General features: G+C 43.1%; 1 protein-coding gene across 1 annotated transcript in view; it reads left to right on the top strand.

Moving 5' to 3' along the window:
• Positions 1-24,152, top strand: part of ELP3 (elongator acetyltransferase complex subunit 3) — an 84,713-nt gene that overhangs the window by 40,206 nt on the left and 20,355 nt on the right. Inside the window, exons 10-13 of the mRNA XM_035563682.2 lie at positions 8,510-8,703; positions 13,802-13,892; positions 17,451-17,516; positions 22,679-22,906. Coding sequence (XP_035419575.1) covers positions 8,510-8,703; positions 13,802-13,892; positions 17,451-17,516; positions 22,679-22,906 — 579 coding nt within the window. The remainder of the gene's footprint in view (positions 1-8,509; positions 8,704-13,801; positions 13,893-17,450; positions 17,517-22,678; positions 22,907-24,152) is intronic.

Genomic DNA, 24,152 nt, shown 5'->3' with positions numbered 1-24,152 from the left:
TGTTAAGTGGCAACCAATAAATACGTTCTCGTTAACTTGAGCTGTTGTAATAGTTCAGTATGAGACATCAGGGTCCTTTGTGATGTGCTCCTGATAAACTTCTTTAGTATTGTGAGCCTGTACCTTCAGGAATTTAAAGACTAGAGAAATGAACATGAAACAAACTTTTCTGTTCCACCTACTATATGCTACTGTGCTACAACGTGCCCTGATGTGCTGTTTTTCTTCACATTAATATATACTGCTGTTGAAGAAATTTGCAGGCAGATGGGCTAAAAAACGGTGTTAATAATAGTCACAGAACTGACCCTTTTGTGGCCGAAATGTTGGGTTTTATGGCACTGTTTTCTTGGCTTAGTAGTTTCCAAAATCATATTTTATGTACTCTGGTGAAATTTGACAGCTTCAATATGTCAGGAACTGAAAAGATTTTTATTACATAGCTGTCAATAGCCAGGAAAATTACAACGTTCACCTGGAAAATGGCCTTTGCCCCCTTGATTGCAGAATGCTTTACAGCTACTTTCTGGAGGGCTGGAAGTTGGGATCACCTGCTTTAGAAACTTTTTGTCCCATGGTCACATCTGTAGGAGATCTGTCATGATTTTGTCATGAGTGTAGACGTAAAGCAGAAATGAGTTGCTCTCTCTTTGCTTTAAGCCTGCCTTTGAATGAATTTTATAGAGATTCATGATACCATATATATTGTAGCATACACATTTCAGAGGAGCCTAATTAAAAATGTTGCCACCTTGTAGTGTGTTTGCATCAGACATCACTGACGCAACAACAGGATTTACTAATTGCAGCGTAGAGTCGCTTCCCCCAAAAAACTCTTTGTGCTCTTTGAGGGTAGATAACGCTCCTCTTCCTCACAGGCCTCAGAAATAATGTTATATTTGGCATGAGTGATTTCAGCATACCATCTTCATATAAATGCAAGGCACCTTTGGAAATTCCCAAGGGTCTATTACAGAAATATTTCAATTGCATTTTAATTATAGGTATTTAAAATAAATGCCAGTTAAAGATACCTTGAAGAGTGGGTGTGCACAGTCAGCAGAGCAAGCTCCAGCTTGCCAAAGGTGAAATACTAGAGAGCTTGCTTTTCCCTTTCATAGCGGGCTCATCTGCCCTATTCCCACTGAATGTTTTGCATTGTGTTTGTGCTCATTTTGCATGGAAGGCACGTACAGAATTAGGGAATGGTTGAGGCCGGAGGCACGTGTGGGTCCTCTCATCCCACCCCTGCTCCAACAGGACCACCCAGAGCAGGGTGACCAGCACCAGGTCCAGGTGGCTTTGGGAGATCACAGGATCCCAGGATGGCCCAGGTTGGAAGGGAGCTCTGGAGATAGTCTGGTCCAACCCCTCTGCTTAGCAGGGTCACCCCGAGCACTTTGCACAGGATGGCATCCAGGCGGATTTTTTGATGTCTCCAGAGAAGGAGACTCCACAACCTCTCTGGGCAGCCTGTCCCAGTGCTCTGTCACCTCACAGCACACAAGTGCCCCCTCATATGCAGATGGAACCTCCTAGGCTTCATTTTTTTTTGCCTGTTGCCTGTTGTCCTGTAGCTGGGCACAATGAGAAGAGTCTGGTTCCATCCTCTTGACAGCCTCCCCTCAGATATTTAGACCCATTGATGAGGTCTCCCTTTGGTCTTCTCTTCTCCAGGCTAACCAGGCCCAGCTCTCTCAGCCTGTCCTCGTGCTACAGCTGCTCCAGGCCCCTCATCATCTTCGTAGCCCTCCTTTGGACTCACTCCAGTAGCTCCATGTCCCTCTGGTACTGGGGAGCCCACAGCTGGACACAATACTCGAGGTGTAGCCTTGCCAGGGCTGAGTAGAGGGGCAGGATCACCTCCCTTGACCTGCTGGCAACGCTCTTCCAAATGCACCCCGGGATACTGTTGGTTTTCTTGGCCACAAGGGCACATTGCTGGCTCATGTTCACCTTGGTGTCCAAACAAACCCTGGGGGGCATCAGGCCTGGCACTGCAGCCGGTCGAGGGAAAGGATTGTCCCACTCTGCTCTGCCTGCTGCTGCCTCACCTCGAGCACTGGGAGCGGTTTTGGGTGGTACAATATCAGAAGGACTTAAAACTACTAGAGGGTGTCCAAAGGAGGGCTACAAAGATGGTGAAGGGTCTGGAGGTGAAGGTGTGTGTGAGGAGCAGCTGAGGCGCCTTGGTTTGTTCAGCCCAGAGCAGAGCAGGCTGAGGGGAGGCCTCATGGCGGCCTGCAGCTCCCTCACGAGGGGAGCGGAGGGGCAGGCGCTGAGCTCTGCTCTCTGGGGACAGCGACAGGACCCGAGGGAACGGCATGGAGCTGGGACAGGGGAGGGTCAGGCTGGGTGTGAGGGAAAGGTTCTGCACCCAGAGGTGGTCGGGCACTGGGACAGGCTGCCCAGGGCAGTGGTCACAGCACTGAGCAGCCGGAGTTCAAGAAGTGTCTGGACGATGCTCTCAGACATAGGGTCTGGTTTTTGGGGGGTGTTGTGTGGAGCCAAGTGATCCTCTGGTGGAAGGTGTCCCTGCCCTTGGCAGGAGGATGGAACTAGATGATCTCTAAGGCCATTTGAAACCCAAACCATTCTATGATATGATCCTTTTGGGTCCTTTTCAACTCAGGATATTCTGTGATCCTATGATCACAGCGTATAACACACATGCATTCGTAAAATGCATTACAGTAATCATGATTTTTTTCACCATTCTGTCACTGTGTGGTAAACTGTATCCAAAAATGTCTAATTTATCAGAATTCTGTCTACAGAAAGGTGGTGTCGAGAGTAGCTGCAAAGTAGCATCTTATTATTTCCTGGTAACTTCTTAACAGGACGACAAAGGTCACACAATTGACAGATATTGATGTTAAGTGACTTTAAAATGACTATGTCTTGGTTCGCTGTTGGCACTGCATTTCCCTGCTTCCCAGGTGACATCTGGTAGCTGACAATGTATGTAATCGCAGGCTGTACCAAAGTGCAGTAAAAAGGCATTACAGTCTCTACTTCTCGGTCAGTAGGCCATTGTAAGTATCAGTGAATGCAGATCCTATCATTACATTTTAATTAGACCAGCATTTACAAGAAAGAGGGGGAAAATGCAAATTTCAAGTTAAAATGGAGCCACATTTTTGAGCCACAAGCTTCTATTAATGCATATAATTAAACTACTAAGTGATTGTTCACTCCCTGTAGAGTTGGAAGTGTCACTCAACGCAGTAGCTTTCAAGTGTTACCACTGTTAATAGTTATAAATAATACAGCTGATGGAGATAAGGAATGCTGTGATATGGAGAGTTAAGATACCATTCATTTTAATGCAGTCGGACGTGAATTTAATCATCTGTCTAATGCAGGGACTACAATAAAGGAACCAATTCAAGTTTATGGAATCAGGTTGAGAGGCACCTCATTTCTAGTGGACAGTCATTAAAAGCTAGGTTTTGGTGACCTTTATTTTTAACAAAACCTGACATTTTTGTAAAACGCATAACATAAATTGCTTCGCTTATCCTATAACTGATATCTCCTACAACAGTCGAACATCTTGAGAGCAGGAAGATTAAAGATGGCAACTGAATCTCTGTTTGGTAAGAAGATGAAATGGAATCCAATAAAAACAGTCTCTTTTTGGAGCGAGGGGAAGAACTACAGCTTTTGGGTCTCTTCAAAACATTTCTGTTTTTTTTTTTGTGCTTAGAGTGGTCAGTAAAATCAGATGAAAATGGAAAGATGAAATTTTTAATATTGGCTGATGTGTGCTATGGCCAAACTTGAAAATGGGACCAAACCACTGTGTAGTCTCATTATGATTCCAAATGATTGTGACCTTTCTGTTGCGACTGAACAGATAGATGGTTGACTGACAGATTTATAATTCAAAAAGGTTGTTGCAAACACATAAGAAAGTGAAATATTTGAGCTCAGGACTTCACCTCCAGATTCCATCTCATATTCTGAGCTTTTTTTTGGTTCACATTAGTGTTATGTTGACTTTTGATTTTTAACTAATGTCTATTTTGTTGGACAACAATTACAGTGTCATGCAATTTATAAGACTCAAAGCAATTGATGGGAGTTGAACAAAAGGATTCCATCATGCACTTTGATACGTCTGCCTTGATGGAAAAATCATCGGCTTCTTGGCATCTAAATGACTAACTTTACACCCGTCGGACCCTGATTATTCATAGTGGCAGTGAGTTTGTGAGGTGGTGGATGAATGGATCCTGCAGACGCCATTAGCTTTAATAACAGGGAACTGCTACAACAAAGGCATATGCTAGTAAAATCAATTACTATTCTCATAAAACATTTGAGCAGCTAACTTGTATAACCTTGTAGCCTGAATGTGTGCTGATGGGATCTTATTAAGATTCATTGTTTGTAGTTCGTAGAGCAGCTGTTCCTACAAGTAAAGTATGTTTAATGGAGCTCAGGTGAAGCAAAAAAAATTGTGAATTCCAGGTTTTTCTGGTTACTCAATATACTATTTGCTGTGAAAGAGTACTCAACTTTTCTCTCCTACCACATAAATTGGCCAAGGTTATGACACACATTATTTTAGGGTATAAAAATGCTCATGTTTATGAACCTCCAGATCATTAAAAGCTTTGACTGACCTGAATTTATATATATGTATTTATTATTATTAAACCACCATGACAATCCTTTACATCCTGTCCATCATCTACGTACACAAATTTAAAATTTTACTCCAGCATCCATCTTTATTATACAAGAAGTGTTAAGTGCTACTTGGATTACAGTCTTTAGCTAGAGGGGAGAGAACTGGAAGTTCAAAGAAAATTGGTTTAGTAGCTTTGAAGTTGTGTGTGTTTCCATTTAGAATATTCATGTGTGTGAGAGTACTACGCCGCGTCCTCAAGTGATTCAAAAAGACTGGAAATGTGTAGGGATCCTTTCTCTCCAGGTCGTCGTTAGCCTCTTGCATCACGGGGCATTAGCAGAAGTGGATTTAAGTCTTGATCGAGTGCCTGCCTAGACCTGATGGAAAGCCTCCTATTGACTCCAGAGGTGCTTTGGATGGTGGTCTCTGAACAGATGCTGCACAAGGGATTAAATTTGTTTTGGCAGTAAGCTGTTCTGAGCATTTTTATCAGTTGAAGACACCTTTTAAGGTGTCTAATTAAAAAAAGGAAAGGCTACAGTTACTACTAAAGCTTCGAATGTGTTGGCATTTTATAGCTCCTTTTGTTTCATGAGAGACTCAATCAAAACTGTTTACAAATGGGAAAAGGTTAAGCCTTTAAACATTGGGATTTACGGAAACTCTTTAAAGTTTACCACTGAAAAAAGGGGTTCTGGAAGAAAGGAGATGCTGCTTTGTTGTATTTTTGAAATTATTTCAAAAAATAATTATTATTAATTAAACTTGAGGAATATTTTAAGAAATTATTTAAGAAATAAATATGAAACTTTGCTTTTTTAATGCCAGTGCTACTGAAATATGACGTAGCACTATCAGCTGGCTTTATATATTGACAGAAAATACGCAGTATGGAGGAAGTGGCAAAATTCATGATGGGATTAGAAACCTTAACTTTTGACCTTGCCTTTGACTGCTGGATGTTTTTAACCTTAGCACTGTGTTGATGCGTTCGCCTTTAATCTGCAATGTAAATCAGGGAGTGTTTTAAATATTCTGCCTGATGAATCATAGATGCTTTTGCATTCAGCTCAGTATTGTTGCGAATATTAATACATTGCCTATCTGGAAGCTTTTTTCCTTGCTGGAGTGGCTTATTTACCTTTCTGTATCTCATTGTGGAAGCGTCATTGCTTTCTTACCATAATGTCTTTCTCTTCTTCAGCTCTACTTGGCCATATAACTCCTCTCGTTAGAGCAGTCACTTCTTACAAGATTGTCTCATTCCTTTTTTCACAGTTGCTTTCTTTTACATTAGAGCTCCTCTAACCACCCACAGAAGGGGGGAGGCTGTCCTTTTGGGTTGGTCCAGGACAATGCTTTTCCAACTTATTTTTCTGACCCCTAACATGCCGTATGATTTTGGATAACACCTGCTTCAGCTGGCTGCTTTGAAAATGAGCCTGGTGAATTTTATTTTTTTTCCCTCTTTGTGTCTTGAGGGTCGGATGCACACTGGGGCTGGCACAAAAGAAGTGAGGAGAGTGGTTGGCCAAGGGCACACACGTCTGCCTTCCCTCTCAGCCACCAGGATGGTATTTATGATACTTATGATTTAGGATATTTATGATTTATGGTGTTTATGGTTTATGATATTTATGATTTACCTGCAAAGTCAAACTGAACCCTTGGGGCAAGGGGGAGGACGAACCCTTCTGAGGGGTGCTCTGAGCAGACACAACACCTGGGGGCAGATCCTGCTTCCACCACTTCACCTCTGCTGCTCGGTAGGCTGCTCCGTAACCCAGTCCAATGCCGAAACAAAAGTATTCTCCCCAAAATGCGTTCTCCCACATCGGTGAGTCATCCTGGCCAGGGGTCTGTGGGAACTGGAGCTGGCAGGAGGCGTGGGCAGGGCAGGGAGCCATCGCGTCCGCTGCCTGGGGAGCGCGAGCCAGCCCCGAGTGCCTCCAAGTATTCATTTACGTCCTCGCCTCGGAGATGATGGTGATGGTGATGATTTCACGGAGCTGGCAAAATGAGTGTTTTTCCTCTCCCGGTGGTGATACGAGGCTCATGATGAACAGGGGAGTTGTACAGAGTGCACAAACAGCTGGGAAAAGGAGAAGACCAACCTTTTTTGCCTCTTTTGTACCCACACGCACTCCAGCGTGAGCGCCGTGATGCTAGGGTCCAGTCATCGCTTTCTGTCTGTGTTTGGCTTGTTCCTCTACAAACCACTCACTTCACAAGTAGCACAGCTTAGTGAGACACACACAAGGTACCTTGTTCCCTCTGGGGTGCTTTGTGGCCTTGTGTCTTGGGCACTCTTTGAGGAGAAATGCAGGATTTGACAGATTTTTAGTTTTGCAGCAGCAGTGCGGACCTGATCCACGGTGTGTATCTTGTTTTGTGTCTCAGGCTGCTTCCTCTCCGCTCTCTCTGTTCAGATGCATACAATGGCTCAGGAGGCCGCTCTGCCTGAAAAAGGTTTTTTGACCACTTTCTTTTTTACAGATGTATTCACCCTGATGTGTTTTGCTCTGGAGCCGCCCAGCAGGAGCAGCGGTGTGGGCGTGCAGGACAGAGGCTGCTGGAGCTGGCCGGGGCTTCGGCAGGGCGCCTGCTTGAGATGGCCCAGGCTGATGTGGTCCTGCTGCTCCTCTCACCACGCTCCCTTCCTCCCATCCTTGTGCTGGATCTCGCACGCATTCGAGCCCGTGCAGATCCATTTTGGTGCGCTCAAGCCAGCAGCAAACCATTTGCCGTTTCTTTAAGCAGTTAAAGGATGGGTTTGTGCAGCAACAAAGCCGCTCGGCGCTGCCGGCGCGGGGAGGTCCTGCTCCCATCAGGCTGCTAATGGCACTTTATTCCGGCGTCAGGGCTTGCAGGAGCGCTCCAGGAGCTGGTTTAACACACAGCAGCGGCAGGAAACCTAGCGAAGCCGCAGAGTGGGGCCGGGCCACGTGAATGCATCGAAGCACTAAAGCAAAGTGCTGGGGAGCACCAAAGCTGGCACAGCAACTGGTGGGACCGCAATAGCCGGCCGTTAACTCAGCTTAATAAACTTGAGGTTTTTTTATTACAAGAACACTATGCTGGAGAGGGATCAAGCTGTAGATTTCAAGTGTTCAGTGGTCTAATCCGATATTATATTTAGCCTGGAGATGCAGTTAGAAGGACTGTACCATCACTTAAGTCACTTTAATGGCTGTTCGGTTCAGGGTGCCTTACATGTTGTTTTTTTAATATATTATTATTGTTATTAGTAAATTATTTTAATTGTCATTACTGAAATTTAATCTGAAAAAAAACCACCGTGATGGATGTGTAGTGCGAGCTAGCGTTGTTCAGTTTGCAGCTCTCCACTGGGATTTATTCGCAGAAGTTAGCAGGAGATCCAGCATGTCCTCCCGCTCTCCAGGATTGTTCAGAACCTCATTGTGGAATAAATCTGTTTTTCTTCATTGCTATTCAAATGATGTGTCCCAGACACATTGATTAATCTCTAAATGTGGTCTGCTGAGATTGAAGATAAGTACGCTCATTTCTATTGTTCTAATTCTGAGCAGAGTCTGTTACAATAAATGGAGCAGTATCTATTGAATTCATGCTGAAAGGTAGCAGCTACGCACGGATTTGATTGGTAGCATTGTCATGTGGATTTTTTTTCTTTATCGGCTTTCTCTTTAAGTCTGTAATATACTTTTATTTCTAAAAACGCCATGAACTGATAAATACTGAAAATTCGGTGTAAGCCAGTCATTCCTAAGCCACACTTACAATTGTGTTTTACAGAACCTGTCTTGAAATTAGTTTTGTTAGGGCATTGAAACCTCAGGAGATCTAGTTTGTTTCTCTCTGACTCACATTTTTGTTCCACTTTTGCAGGAGTTTTTTGAGAATCCTGCTTTTCGCCCGGACGGCATGAAGCTCTATCCAACGCTAGTGATCCGTGGCACTGGTCTGTACGAGCTGTGGAAGACTGGAAGATACAAGAGCTACCCCCCTAGCACTCTTGTGGATCTGGTGGCCAGAATCTTGGCTCTCGTCCCACCGTGGACACGTGTGTACCGTGTTCAGAGGTAATTTTCTGTGGTGGGCTTTGGGTATTGATTTATTGCACTTGGAGGGATTCTTGCTTTAATTACAGCAAGATCTGACTCAGCCTGTTACTATTTTTCAGTCGCAATCATTAATGCACTAAAGATTTTTAAACTGCCTCCTATCTATTCATAATGGGAGAGGCCAAGTAGAACGAGAAACCATTTGAATTGAACTGCCTCTCTAATACACCCAGAAACTTTGGGATTTCTGGAGGCCCCATTTTCACTGCCAGCATAGGATGTGGCACACGCAGTACTCTAATGATAGTGATGGATAATTGCCTCTTGGCTGTGGGCGAAGTTTCCTATATTTATTACAGGAGCTACGAGGCTTTTTTTCTTCCTGTTGCTCTAAAGACTTCCTGTCTTTCCCCATGGGCATTGCAGGGTTTTCATAAGTGTATTATGGTAGTGCTGCTATTTCCATTCAGAAACCTCCCTTCCTGGGGCGATAAGTAATACTTGCCCTAGCATTGTGTTTTCAGTGTGGGGTCCTTCTTGGATTATTTTTTCTGCTGTTATCTTCTACGTGTCTGATAGTAGGAAGGGAGGCTGTAGCACACTTACCTATTTTTGCATGTGCAGACACTACTCAGTTGGCTTCCAGCTACACGAGCCAGAAACAGTGCCAGTGCCTAGCTCTAGAGTGCAGTATGAGAAAGCCTTGTGCTTTACACCTCACCTGGATGGACTTCTGTAGGGCACTTGATTTTTGTGCCCGTTTGGAAATGTATTATGGAGCAGGGATAAGTGGAAAAACGAGGCAGAGAAGAAAGTTGCTGAAGGCAAGAAATACTGGGTAGCCTTGACAAAGTATGGATGCAGCCTTATCAGTGGAATTTCTCAAACATCCATTTAAAAAAACAGTCTTGCTCAAAATTGTATTTATTTACACTAATACAAAAAGTAATAGGGCACTGAGGAAGCCTTGTGGATGGTGCAAAGCATCGCTGAAAGAGAGGATGCACAAGCAGGATCTGGTGGAGTTGAAGCTGGAGTAATAACAAGATGAGATGCAGTTCAGGCAAGTTTGAGATCAAGCTCTGAGGAGGTTGTGCTGCAAACTGGGAGACTGCCATGTGAAAATAGCAGAGGAGGAAATGTTTCCACTGCCTTGGTCCATAATATAAATAAGCCACTGGTGAAAGTAGCTGTGAAAAGCATTTTTTTCCAAGATAACTTTTTAGAGACAGAGGTATTAATGGAGACTTTGGTAAGCTCTTATCTGGAATAATCCCCATCTTCAAGAAAATGAACTGTGGAAGTATGTGCACAGGCGCATCAGTCTTCTTTTTGAAGGATAGAGGTGGACAGAAAATCTCTGCAAGTTTATGAGAGAGGGAAAGTAACCTTCTAAGAAATGGGAAGATTGATTTGGGCACGGAACGAAATGGGAAATAGCCTCGGATAAAGCGACACAGGAAGCTGGAAATTTTCTGTCAGCCAAAGGAATGAGATTCTGGAGCTTTGCAGAGTTACCGAAGAGGAGGAGAAGAAAGTAAGAAGATAGTAAAACTTGATTAGGCTGATGAATGTGAGCACATTGCAGCACTCTGTGGTAACATGGTTTCAGGGACCAGGAGATCCTTCCTGCAGATCTCTGCTACTGCAAGAGACTTGTGGCTGTAGCTCTGAGAAGAAGGTTGTGATGCTGATTAAGGAGGCAAAACACGTCTTAGAGGAAATATCTACTTGATATTCCCCCAGGCTTTTCACATCATTTGTCGAAGCATTATTAAAAGCAAAACTCCTGTCTTTTCCCTCTGTATGCTCTTCTCCCTCTTCCTGATGGATTCTGGTACAGACGTAGTGGCCCATTTGTTGGTGATGCTCTTACCACAGGTTGTATCTGAAACAAATGGCATTATTCTCAGAGGAAAGCAGAAGTCTGCAGGTCATCTCCTGAAGAACATGGGCCTGGCAAAGGGTTTGCTTGGTGTGCTGGTTTCCCAGAGCCTGATGACGGGTTTCTTCTGTCGGCGGCAGCAGCCCCCGTCCAGCTGTCATCCAGCTGTCAGTTATTATGTTCCAGTGGAATAGCTGTTTTCTTGCTGACTGCCTCAATGTTATCTGAAACTTGTTCTTGGTGATTACAGATTTTTACACCTCCAGTGCAAAGTCCAAAAGCTATTACTTTGATCTAAATTGCTTTCGGGGTCATTGTGTGACTGTGCAGCAGAATAATGAACAAAGCCAGATTTCTGAAGGATTCATGGCCTCTTCCCAGCATTGCTTCGCTGAGGATAGCGACCGTTTCCAGCTCCCCATTGCAGCCCCCTGCAACATTCCCTTTCCACCTCCCTCCTGTCTGCTTCCCCAGCTCCTCCCTCCTTCACCTCTTGCATTTCAGGCTCTATTTCTGCCATCCTTCCAGTTTCAGCTTGCCTTCCTGGAAGGCAGCTTGTGCTGAGCTCCCTGCACGCTGCCTGGCTGTTTGGTACGTGCATTGGATTTTGTACCAAGCACCACCAGAAAAAGGCTGAGCCATCCATCCCCTTCCTTATTAAGACCACCGTGTGAGATCTCTGGTCCCTAGTAGCAGGTTTTCAGGAAACACAAGGGACTTGATACTCTCGTGGTCTGCCGCATGTTCAAAATACTCAATTTAACGACCTGGGGGAGCACAGGAGAGGCGTCCCTGGCAAAACACCGCGGAAGGATTGAGATGCTAATGGCTGGTTGGAGGGGAATAATTCTTTGTGGTTACTTCGTAACTCTGGAGATGCTTATTGCTGTATTTGTCCTGAATGTTTGTGAACCTGAGCATTCGACAAACAGAAGATGAAATAGGTCCCATTGAAGCTTCTGGCAAATTGCACATGAACTATAGTAAGGTCAGGATTTAATCCCCCGTATCCCTCAACTTAGTTAGCATTTTAACAACTCCTGAAATCAGTACATTGCTGTCTGGTGGGTGTTCAAAACAGGCCATTAATGTGTACACTAGTGATGCACACAGGGTATTTGTTTAAATACTCTGCCCTCATTTGAAGTGCAGCTAGAGAAGCTATTTCTTGCTTGCTTTTTATTAAAAAGCTTATTTTTCACATTTATATTTCAATTTAATTTGTTGCCTAGCAGGGAGATGAGAGAGGCTCAAGTTAGTGTATCTTGTAATCTTTCATTTATTTACAGTAGATTATCTGCTCTTTCGTAGCTGACTCTGGAGTTAGCTAAAGACTTGGTACTGGAAGATGTTAGGCTGTTTTATCTACGTCCCTCTAGGAGAAATACATACAGTCTGACTTTTTTGGAGTTGTTCCATAATTAGAAAAAAGGCGTTTTAGTTAGATTATCACTGTAGATCTAACATGCCCTGGTGAAAACGCTGTTCTCCTCTAGTGTGTCCTTTAGTCACAATGTGAAGTGCTCATTTCCTCTAATTGAAGCTCTTTGAAGTATGTTGTGTTGGTTCTACAGCGTCGTATTTACTCAAAGAAATCCGCAGAATAAATGAACTGGTTGGCTAATTGTATTTCGCCTCAACATTTTGGCACGCGAGGGTAAGAGGCGCGGAATTTTGCTTGGATCTTTTGGCTTCTGGAGAAAGAAGAGCAAGGAAAACAGGGTGGGGAAGTAAAACACAAGCCTTATGCTGGAGAAAGTTTTACTGGAATTGGTGGTGTGTGATGCTGAAATGGGAAGAGGATGGTGGAGTCTGAAGCACTTGTTTCATTCTTTACAGTAAAAGAAAACTCCTTTTCTTGCCCCCTTGCCAGTGTCTCAGATTTCTGTAAGGCAACAGCAGCACAAGGATCAAGTCTTTAGGACCCTTGAAGACCTTTCTCTTTTATACAGCTGCTGCCAAACCCAGCAGTTGTTCATGGTGGCCGTGATGCGAATGCAAGTCCTCAAGGAACCGAATAGATCAATTAATACATTTTAAGAGGTCATCAGACAGCTGCTAGATGGTGATGACTTTCAGTCACTACTGAACCAAGATGGATTAAGCTAATTACATTACCAGTTCCCTGAACCATCTCATTCTCTGTATGTTTTTGTGATACTCTGTGCTTTACTCTTTTGGATGTTTGTGTAGACAAAGGAGAAGTACTCACCAAGGAATGTCTACATATTAAGACCAACCTATTTTACAACATGCTGAGTGTCTTTCACACTTGTATAGCCCTTGTTTCTTTGTAGAGGATCTGAGGGATTTTGAATTTTCCAGTAGAGCACTTGGGTTGGTGTGTTATCAGAAGGGCCAGGGTGGAGTTTGAGCAGGAGGAGGGAGGAGAAGCATTTGGAACCGCATTAAAGAGAAGGTGTGTGTGGTTGGGATGTCCTTCTAATCGTCATGCTTCTTTTTCAGCTTGGTCTGGGTGCATAAATCCTTCCTTCTCTAGGGATGGTCTCCTGCTTTCCTGACGTCAAGTGGGACAAACTACTGTGGAAGGCAGTGGAGAGGGCAAATTTGGTCTTCCTTTCAAATTCAATTTTAGTACCTGCCTTGGAGAGCTGAATGAGGGCGTCTTGCCATTCGCAGACTCACTGATTCATATTCCCACAGGAAGACCCTCGATTTTCTGGCAGGGCTTTGCTGCAAACCATCGGCTAAACAAGACTTTCTCACTTTTAAACAGCAAGCTTCCCAACGTAAAAACATTGTCATTCTGACAAATTTTCCCCGACGTGCATTCAGCTCAGACCCAGCAGAAAGGTGTGCTCTGGTTCCCAACCCGTGGTCTCCAGCAGCAGGGACCATGAAGAACGTCTGACACAGAGTCCTAGGCTAGGCACAGCCTGGGCTGGGTGATCCTTTTTTCAGTTTTCCAAGAGAAGAACTGAGAGCAAAATTGTAGCTTATTTCTCAGGGTTGTAAAAGCCTACTTTCGTCTTCGGTCTTTTTTTTACTAAAATGAACTCTATTGCTTTTTCCCTTCATTTTCCTCCTGCTTTTAGTTGATTTTTGCCTGTGTTATTTCTTGTTCAACCAAATACTTGAAACAAAGGTAATTCAGGTACGTTCTGTGGTCAGCTATTTGGGATCATGGCCTAGGTGACCATAATGGTACTTTCTGGTTTATCGCCTGCTAATGCAGTTGTTTGAGGTTTTTCTTTTTCCTTTAATACGCAGAGATATTCCGATGCCACTAGTGAGCTCCGGAGTGGAGCACGGGAACCTGAGAGAGCTTGCCTTGGCCAGGATGAAAGATCTTGGGACACAGGTAAAATATTTGTCACTTGGTGTTGAGGGAGAGCTGCTTGATAATTTCACACAAAGTAGCAGATCCTTTTTGAGAAGAAAGTAGTGACCAGAATATGATATGATGATATCTTGGAAAAACTCTTTTTGTTTGACACATTTTGTTGGTTTTTAGTCTAGAATTTGCCCCCGTTCCTGAAGGTACTTGATAAATATTTTCTGATATTCAGGTTTTTAATGGAACAAAACCTTTTAAACCAGAGAGAAGGCAGGAGTGTTTATTTTTAATTTATGCTATTAGAAATTCTTCTTCCTTTCTCTTTCCCACGCATGCACTTACTTGACTAACAATTGGAAGAAAAGCTCTTAGGCTGAGGCCAGACAAGTCTTCAAAGAGAGATTTCAGCACAGACAAATGAGACTTGATATTCTTGATATTTCTAAGGTCAAATAAAAAATATGAGCAGGAGTGGAGAGGAGAGGAGGGAGGAAGTGCAATTATACTTGAAGTCAGAGGCAGGTATGCGTACCCAGCCGTGATGCTCCTCAGGAGGTCACTGTGGCAGTCAATGTTGGCTGTGCCCCATACAGTCTGCTCAGCCACAGTTTGAAGATCCTGCAGCCTCTGGTGAAGTTATGCCTGGGTTCTGCCTTTCTTGGGACTGGGACACCCAGCTCCATAGACAAAACATCACACAAACCCCACTCTCCTTCACACAGTTCCTTTAGGGCTTTAATTGCTTTGGTGTCCTGGTGCAGAGGCAGATCCTCACCACGATTGTTCCATACATGTGTATTGTGATTTAGTGCTCCCTCCCTCTAGCTCACCTTTCCTTAAAGAGGTTTTAAGGTGTTACTGCATCCAGCAGGATGGGAAAGAGGCCGGCGTGAAGCAACCCAGACTATAGTGAGAGCCTTGGTGTACTAGGAGGGATGCGAAAGCCAAATCCAGATGTGTGGCTGCGTGTGCTTCTGGATGAGTTAGATTTTGTTTTATTCTAATTGGGGCACAGGGGATGAGAGGGGAAGGCTTTGGAAAAAAAGAAAGAAAACAGAAGTAAAGGAATGGTTTGAGGCAGTACAGTAATTACAGCTTTTGCAGATGTACACAAGCTAACCTTTAATCTCTTTGCTTAAATACCAAGGATACCGAAGAAGCAATAATAAAGGTTTCATCTGCTGTGCTGTGTATTGTGTACCTGTAGCCCCACATAAACTCACGCTGCTGAACTATGTTGTTGGTGTTTAACATGGATTGTTCTCTAGGCTACGTGTAGCTCCCTACTGCCTTTGCCATCTCACTTGGATCTGGCAGTTGTGGTGCAAAAGATCAGCAAATAAACTCCAGACTGTCTTCCTTCCAGCTGGGCATTCTCTACCAACTTAATCTTTCCTAAGCTGATGCCCTGCACTTTCTCCTTAAATCATTCCTTCCAGACTCTCTCCGGTAGCAAGCCAGGATTTGGCAGACAGCTTTTCTGGCCGCAAAAGCTTCCATCCCTCCTGCTGGCTTTTCACTTCAAAACCAGGCAGGGGGGACAACCTCTGCGCTGCAGCTAAGCCTTTTCAATTGAGCTCTTTAGGGCTAATAGTGAACTCTGGTTTTGATGCTAAAACCACTTCACTTGATCTGAACCTGATCAAGACCAGCTGGAGAAACGGGGATACCTGATCCATGGCGGTCAGGGCTGAGCCCAGTAACTGAGCTGAACCATTAAAGGGCTTGTCAAGCTGGCAGTCATCGCTGTTGGAAGACCCAAATCTGTAAAAAATTGCTGCTGTGCAGATGATTATAGATTTTAATGTAGTGAGGCAGAAACACTGCAGCTGGTGGAATGAGGAACCAGGCAGTCTGCTGCAATATAGCTTGAAATACAAGGTACTGGTGTGATTTCCTTGTGTCAGAGGAGGAAACTAGAAATGTGCTTTGTCCTTTTTTCTCTTAGCTTGGAAAAGGAGAGACGGCCAAGATGAGGAAGGGACTTGCAGGAATCATATATATATGCTCAGTAAAGATCAGCCAGCTGTGGCAGTTCTGGCTTATCCTGTCTTTGCAGAATGTCTCGGTGCAGAGTTTTTGAGGGCTGGGGATCAGGCGCGCCAACACAGCCACTGGTGTTTGCGATTGCTGGAAAGAAATTATTCCTGAGCAGCCTTGTTGGAGGCACAGGATGCTGGCCTTTGTGCTTGCCAGCCACTGGCTGCAACTGGAGACATGCAAATGATAGATTGGGACACAGAATTTAAAGCCATCATCCAAGAATACATCGTCCTTTCTCAGGTCTGCGGCTCTTAATGAAGAGAGGGAAGTGCCCTGCTTTTTACCGCGCTGTTTGGGTAGTCAAACAATTGTAAAACAAAGAAGAGTTTGCTCTAGAGTCATGGCACTACAGTGAATCCCAGTTTTGGCATAGCCCACTGTAACAAACAAACAAAAAACACTTTTTCCTGCTATTTGTGAGATTGTTGTTCTATATTGATAATGGTATTTAAAAGGATGGAGAAGAGCACAGGGCATAAGATAGAGCTGTGCTTGTTGTGGACGTTCCGAGTTACTGTGTGAATTGGATTTTGACACCTTCTTTTCCTGTCTAAAAGTCTGGCTTTTGGAAACATACAGACAGGTAGGTGTTGTTGCTGATGGAGCAATTACAGCCCGTTGGTGAAGGCTGTCTTCCTTCCCTCCAAGTACAGCAGTGAGCAACTGAAACTCAGCTGCTTGGGGTAAAAGCGTTGTGGCTGTGCTTGGCTGACAAAAGTTGTATTAACCTTTGCATTGGACTTGACAGTAGGCCTGCTAAGACGTGAATTCACACAGTCTCTGCACTAGGAGTGCTAGGAGTATCACAACTGTTCACTAACACGAATCACTGCCAAATTGCTCAACTTCCATTGGTTTTGCTGATAAGCGCAAAAGGTTATGTGAGCTATAACCCATCTCTTCAGCACTGAGCGTGGAGCTTTGTCTCCTCCCCTGTGTGACTTCTAAAAGGGAGGGAAGATCTTTTTTGGCTGTCTGTTTTCTACTTTCTCCTGGACCCAAGCCTCTGTGGAGGCCAGATCAGCGTTAGCTTTACTTTCTTATATTTGAGTAGGTCTTCTGCAACAGTTCTTGTGCGATTGTTTAGAAGCAAGAAAAGGGTTGCTGAAAATCATAAACTGACTAGTTAAGGACTCTGGTGCCTTGGCATAGATTTTGCCTGTTAGATCTTTCAAGTGTAGGGTGAAAATGGATTATGCCAAAGTCTTTCTCTGCTTTTCTTTTATGGATGCTGACTTTCCCTCCAGACCCTGCTGTTTGTGAATCAAAGGGTACTTTTCCTCACGAACCATAATGGTTGCTTAGGGAATTGATTTTTACCAGCATGTCTTCCCATTTAGTACAAAGACCTCTTTCCAACATATATCAGGGATGGACTGGTAAGCATTTATATATTGAAGCCTACCCGTTTGAAATTCAACCTCGCAACTTCATGCTATGTCAGCTTAGTTTTGAACCCAACGGTTGGCTGGAAATCCATGTGTTTCAGATCCTAATATTTTTCTCCCTTGTATTTTTTCTCTCCCTTTCTTTTCCAAGTGTCGTGATGTAAGGACAAGAGAGGTTGGAATTCAAGAAATTCACCATAAAGTGAGACCGTATCAGGTAGGATTTGTCTGCTTTATAAGAGCTTGCTTCAGACACAATTTGTTACATGCATTTAATATGGAGGTTTGGGGATCCATTTGTTGAACATCCAGCCCTGCAGTTTGCCTTTGAAGCTGGATCCAGTTTTCCATTTATTTTCGCAGCAGCTTTGGATGTCTTCTGTTTGACTGCAGTCACATGTTGGAATTTATGGGCCACCATGTTCAACGAACTGACTACAGTCACCAGTTATTTGAGTATTTGCACTGCTGTAAAAAAATAAGCAATTCTTTTTACCACTTCTCAACCTTCCCTTCTCTCCCCGCCCTCATTAAAAAAAATGGATTTGGAAAATAGCAAAACCACAGTATGTGCATGCTGAACAGGAATGAATATTTAGCAAGGTGAATTTACAGCCTTTTGTGTGAATGTGTATGTTTGTATAGGCAAACAGAGCATGTATAAATCCACTTCTGCACATCTATCTGTATATATTAATGTCAGCAGGTCCATTGAGCATATAACACATGGTGTATTCTTCCTTCCTGAAATAGTTCACAAAAAGATTGCCGTGCTTATTTTATAGAAAGGAAAAGATACACTGCTGAACTTCAAAAATTCAGGTCAGGAAACTGATCCTCCATCTCACTCCAGTTACAAGAAGGGATCGATTCTTCCAGAGAGTGGCCAGGACGTCCATGGCCATGTTGGGACCAAGGAGATGAGCTTTCTAACATCACATCGTGTAGGATCCATCTTAGTATGCACGTATGCTGTGCCATATAAATGACACCCTGGAAGTATTCTCTTCCTGTTCCTTTGCTGACAGCAAGGAGAGACTGCAGTGATTATAGAGTTTGTCCATCGCATATTTGTCTCTTCTTTCAAACATGAATTCTTTGTGCCAGACAGCAAGTACTGCCTCTCTCAAGTAGAAAGCTGTCAGAATGACACACTGTGCAGTGGGCACATACCCACTTTCTAAATGTGACTGACTAAATTGGGACTAATCTATGTGTCAACACCGAGATTCCTAGCAGAGGTCCTCTCACTTGCATTTTGGAAGCTCTGCTGAGTATTTAGGCGTCAAAGAGGCTCCAAGTTAGGTGCCAGAAGTAGCATGAATATTCTCCGAGCTTAGTATCTGAAAGGTGTTCTCACTTTGCAAATCAGAGATTACTGGGAGCCATATTCTATTTTTCTCCTGCCATTATGTAGAGTCAGCTGGAGTGGAATATTTCCCATCTTGCTGACTGCATAACAGAAATCCAGCATGGAAATCTATAATGATCCCAAATAAATTATCTTGTTCTTAGTAGGTTTGTGCTGAGGCTGTACAGACTCATTTGTACATAGGCCATGCAGCCTTTCTGCTCTTTCCCCGTTTCCTAATCTGTGGTCATTTCACAAAATATCTTCCAAAGATGTCTGTTGTCAGCAGTGCTAATCTAATTTAAATTGTAAATTTCTAGAGTAGTTAGCAAATAGCTTATCACAGGGTTTTCAAAGCAACATTATGTTGAATATTCCCTTTGTTAAACTCATCTGTCTGAGTGGCAGGAGGATGTCATTATGTAGTCTTAGCAAAATTTATCATGACAGCAACCAAGAGAAAAATTCAGAAAATGGTATAATTTTTCATGAGCTTTAGACTAATGACAAGGTATGATGTTTTTCTCGGCTTTGTAAATAAACAACACATTCTCTTGATAAGAGAGACTATCATGTCAGATGTAAAATAAATTAATCGTTTCCTATAATTAATTACACTTTATGCAACTTCTTTCTGTTCAGGATCAGTAGGCTGTATGTATTTCTATAATGGTGATGGTGTGTCTGCTTTTAAAAGTCTTTAAAAAAAATCAATTTGAAGTAGATTACTTGCCTGTAGCTGGTTATTTACAGAGCTGTCTCTAAGCTCCCTTTTCAATTAGTAGCATTTCTCCATTGCAGCGGAAGGTATTCGCTTGCTCTCAGGATGGTTAAAGATGTATAGTGCTACGTAATAGCCTTAAAAATGCTCTGGTGGATTGTTGCTGTAAAGAGAGGTTGGACTGACAGTTTTTGAAAGGCAAGGGGCAATGACAGCTCTGTTACAATTTCTGCTTTAACACTAATATAGGTTCATATCTGTAAGAAGCTGCTGTTTCTGCAAAACAGGATTTTTTGTATCAAGTTAATGATCTCAGTGTAGAGCCTTAGCGAGGGTAAGGCAGACTTTAAAGCAGGGAGTAGCTGCTTTAGGTCAAGTGTAATCTGCACCTAGGTTTTCCCTTTATTTGTCAAAGTAAGTTTAAGACAGACTGTACCAGCCATTTAATAGGTCTGCATATCGACATGGTCACCCACCCTAATGAGAATTATTCTTCCCCAGCACACGGGGTGGTTTAGATGAGGGGCTGACATAGGGAATTGCAGCGTGCAGCATGTGGCTGTGCACCGCCCGACCAGGAGGTGAGCAGGGCTGGCTTTTGCCAAATTTCTACCAATATCCCAGAAGGAGAAGGCTTTGCGCATCTCATGAGTCGCTGCAAACCCTTTAAGGGGATTTTTTTATCCTAGGCCCCTCTGTTATGCCCAGTGGGGAATACAAAAGACTTGATCCAAGACTTTTCTGAGCAGATGAGGTTGTCCGCTACGTGCTTATGATGCTATTAAAATACAAATAGTATAAAGCTGCCTGGTGAAGGTTCCTGCAGTCTTACTTCATCTGTCTACCAGTGCCTTTTGGATTGGATAATGGCATAACTTCTAGACCTACTGGAGAACAAGCAATGGAGCCACGTTTACTAGTTTTTGTTTTGTTTTTGTCCTCAGGAGAACTCAGAAGTCCTCAAATCTCGCCGCTTTGAACTCTCAGTATAGCAGTGTGTAATAACATTGTGTTTTTTAAATTAGCATTAAGCTTTAACCTAACTGCTTGTCTGCAGTGGGTTCCCCATATGACACTAACAGCCCGATCTGGGTATTTCAGAAAATCTCATGCTCTCTTATTTTCCTGTACATTTCCATTTTACTCGTGGTGTTATGTACACAGGAGTAGATCTGGATCAGCCTGCGCCAGCCGTCCTTAGCAAGCTGGAGTGAAGCTGTGCTCCCAGAGAATTTGGCACATTGGCAGACATCTGTTTGGGCACTTACCCCGTGAGCTGTACGTCAGTGCTGAAATGAGCCCTGCTTCTGTAGTCAGTAAGGGATTTAATTGTGAGCTGTGTTCACCCAGGCTTCGTCATGGAGTAGAGCAGGCAGGCGACAGAATCCCTTATGGCTTTTCTGTAAACAAATCTTTAATTCATGGTTTTCTGGGTATTAGAGGATTTGCAGAAAAAAAAATACAGATGTCATTTGCTTGAGTCTCTATAGTAGTACTGGGAAGAGCATGGCAAGGGATCAATCTTGTATTGTGCCACAGGAAAGGTTGGATACACCAGTGCCACGTTTGTGCACAGAGCATCCACTCCTGTTGGCCATTCACATTTGAGTTCCTAAAGTTAAAGGAGTCTTTCAAAGTTGTGGAGTTACGTCTACACCATGGTTTTAGTTTAGCTCAGGGGTAGGCGTTTGAAATAAATACTCTGATCATCAGTCCCTAACTTCAAAACCATCAGGAAACACAAAAGCTTGATTGCTTTCAGATTAATTTAGAAGGTGCCTTCCAGGAGCACACCTAATGTACATGAGACATTAATGGGTGCCTAGTTCCTGGGGTGAGCCTAGAACTGAAAACCCCCAAACATGTTGTGTGTGGGCATCAGGTCCTCAATACCACAAGCTAAGCAAGGGCTGCTGCCGCTCATCTGTTGAGCCAGGCAATGTGGGAAATAAGTTTGGTCTGCTTAGCAGCTGGTTGTTGCACATGGGCAAGGAAGTCCCTGCAGCAAGGATGGGTCGCTGTTCCAGCCACACCAGATCAATTCAGGGCACAAATAGAGTGACTCACGTCGCCAGAGATGTGACTTTCTTATCATCAGCAACAGGATACGTCAAATTAACTCAGTGCTAACTCTGCTACAAATAAACGCAACTACCGTTTGATCAGGTCTCGTGTTGCCATGAGGAAGTTTGATTTTGTGTAGTTTTCTGGGTCCTGGGGCAGCTCCTTGGTGATGGTAGGTCATGATAACATGAAAAAGACATTTTTCCTTCTTTCTGCTTTCTTCTCCGTCAGTTACTTTTTATAGCTTCTAGGTGCTCTGCAGAACCAATTTCTTCTACCCAAGCATGATCTTGATTGTATTCCCCACAGTCAGCTCTCACTTTGCTTTTCCCTTCCAGTTGTTGTGATCTTCAGAACCGCCTTTATGTAGATCGTTAGCAAAAACTGGATTTGAGGCAAGTGGTGTGTTGTTACTGGTCAGTTCTCAGGGTACCTGTCGGGATGGGTTCGGTGTCTCCGGTACAATCTAAATGAGTAAACAGGCACATCCTGCTGATTCTGTAAAGCACACATAATTTGTGATGTGTTGCAAAGATTTCTGGAACTCAACAGACACTCAACCAACTGTTTCAGATCGACTCTTGTTGCAGTTTGCTCGTGTAGGTATATCCAGGGTGTTTGCTGGGAAAAAAAACAGCTGATAATTAGTAAAGTTGACTGCTGCTTAGAAAACCCATGCTCTGTAGACAACTCAAGCTTTTTCTTGTGCAAATCAGTAAAGACATGGCCCTAAATGCAGGTTTAGTGAAGGCAGATGCAAAACCACTCATTCTACATTAGCTAAGTTGCTATTGGAACTGAATTTCAATTACAGCATGTCCCTTGGTTAGTCGAAAGAGTTGCTGCCCCCGTTGATCTTGCAGTAATTATGAAAAGTAACTTAAGAATCACAGTTTTAGGTTGCTGACTTACAAACTGGCAGCCACGTGGGTTACCAGCCCTTCTGGAAGCATGCAAATAGACATAGAAGACTAGTTCTGTCCCATTGTCAAAAATGTTTCTGTTAAAGTGGTCCGTGTTCTTATCTTTAATGATTGCAGGAGTATCAGTTCTTATCCAGTACTGCTAAAATCCATCTAGAATTAAATTGGCCTTTAAGAAAGCACTTCATGTTTTCTCTGAATCATAATAGTTTATGGATCCATGAAATTGGTTTCGGTCTGTTCAACATGTTGCTTAAATATATTTAATTTTTTTTCTCTTTTCCTCTTTGTATTCTTCACTGCTTCTTCTCTTCGACCAGATTGAGTTGGTTAGAAGAGATTATGTGGCTAATGGTGGCTGGGAGACCTTCCTGTCCTATGAAGACCCAGAGCAAGATATTCTCGTTGGCCTTCTACGACTGCGGAAGTGTTCAGAGGAGTCCTTCAGACCCGAGCTGAAAGGAGGTGTTTCCATCGTCCGGGAGCTGCACGTGTATGGGAGCGTGGTCCCAGTGAGCAGCCGGGATCCTTCAAAATTTCAGCACCAGGTACCTCAGGCCATCTTTATTTTTCGTCTGTGCTTCTTTTTTGCACCCCACCCCTCCCAGTATAATTAGAGAAGAATTTAATTTCATCTCTGAGATTCATTCTTTGTTTGGAATACAGTCAACTGCAGTAAAAAAACAGAATTGAATCTAAGCTCCTTCTTGCATTTCTTGTGCTGAAATCCTGCTGTTTCTGAGTTTTTGCTAGTGTGATAGTGTTTAGGCAGTCACTACTGCTCTGAGACAAAAAAAAAAGCATGGCTGAATGCTATCTGCGTTACTCATGCCCATACAATACGAGAGCTCATTACCTGCTGCTAATTTGGCTTTCAAGTGCTAAGCAGCTCTGGTTCTGAGGTATCTTTCCTGTGATATCCTGTACTGTATGTACATCAGACTTCACTGCAAACTGAGTAAGAGCAAAACAAAGGGATACATCCATTGTGTCTTTTTATTTCCTCCTAAAATGGATCTTGTTCAATAGATGAATTTCACTTCTGAAATCTAAAGTAATTACAGATGGGAAGGCGAGATTTTTTTGGTCCTTCCCAGTGTTCCTTCAAGGGAACATTTACTGAACGAGAGAATATTTATCTTAAAATGCAAAGAATGGAGTGGAAAGCTGTGTTTCTAATTCCTTGCAGTGAGTTGTATGAAAATTGCACATTATCCTTCTGCTGCATGTAACATGCTGTGGCTTGCGGTGAGCAAAAATATGAATTAAATTTTGCCCTGGTAGATTTTGAACCTTTCAACTGAGCTTTTAAAAAAGCAATCAGTTTGTCCTCGGTGCCAGAACTGCTCAGGGCTGATGTTTTAAATTAACTTCCTTGTATTTATTAATCTTTCCCTGAGTATATGTGTTAAGATGCGGTTTTGTTGGACGCTGATGACGTATAGCCATAATGCAGTGGCTGTTTTAAAAATAATAATAAAGGAGCAGTGAATTTATCCACTGCAAAACAGCTAACATTTCAAAATTTTGGAAGGAAAGAGTGGTCGTCAAAAAGTATTAAAAAAATAAAAAGTAAAAAAATCAATTGGAAGTGGCCAACTGCAAACCTTAAAATAGGCTGGAAATTGAAATTTCATGGCATATGACGCACTGATGTTCATTCAGAATTGTCAGTGTTCAAGAGGTTAAGCAGAAAACGTTTTTTGCTGTTGCGGGGACAATTTCTGATTAGAAGAACATTTTAGAATGAAGATTTCCGTGTGTTATTTAAAAATGCCTGTAAGTGTTAAGTGT

The sequence above is a fragment of the Cygnus atratus genome, chromosome 3, assembly GCF_013377495.2.
Source record: "Cygnus atratus isolate AKBS03 ecotype Queensland, Australia chromosome 3, CAtr_DNAZoo_HiC_assembly, whole genome shotgun sequence".
Classification (NCBI taxonomy): domain Eukaryota; kingdom Metazoa; phylum Chordata; class Aves; order Anseriformes; family Anatidae; genus Cygnus; species Cygnus atratus.
Note: the sequence above shows the minus strand (reverse complement) of the source record. Positions and strands in the feature narration are given on the sequence as shown.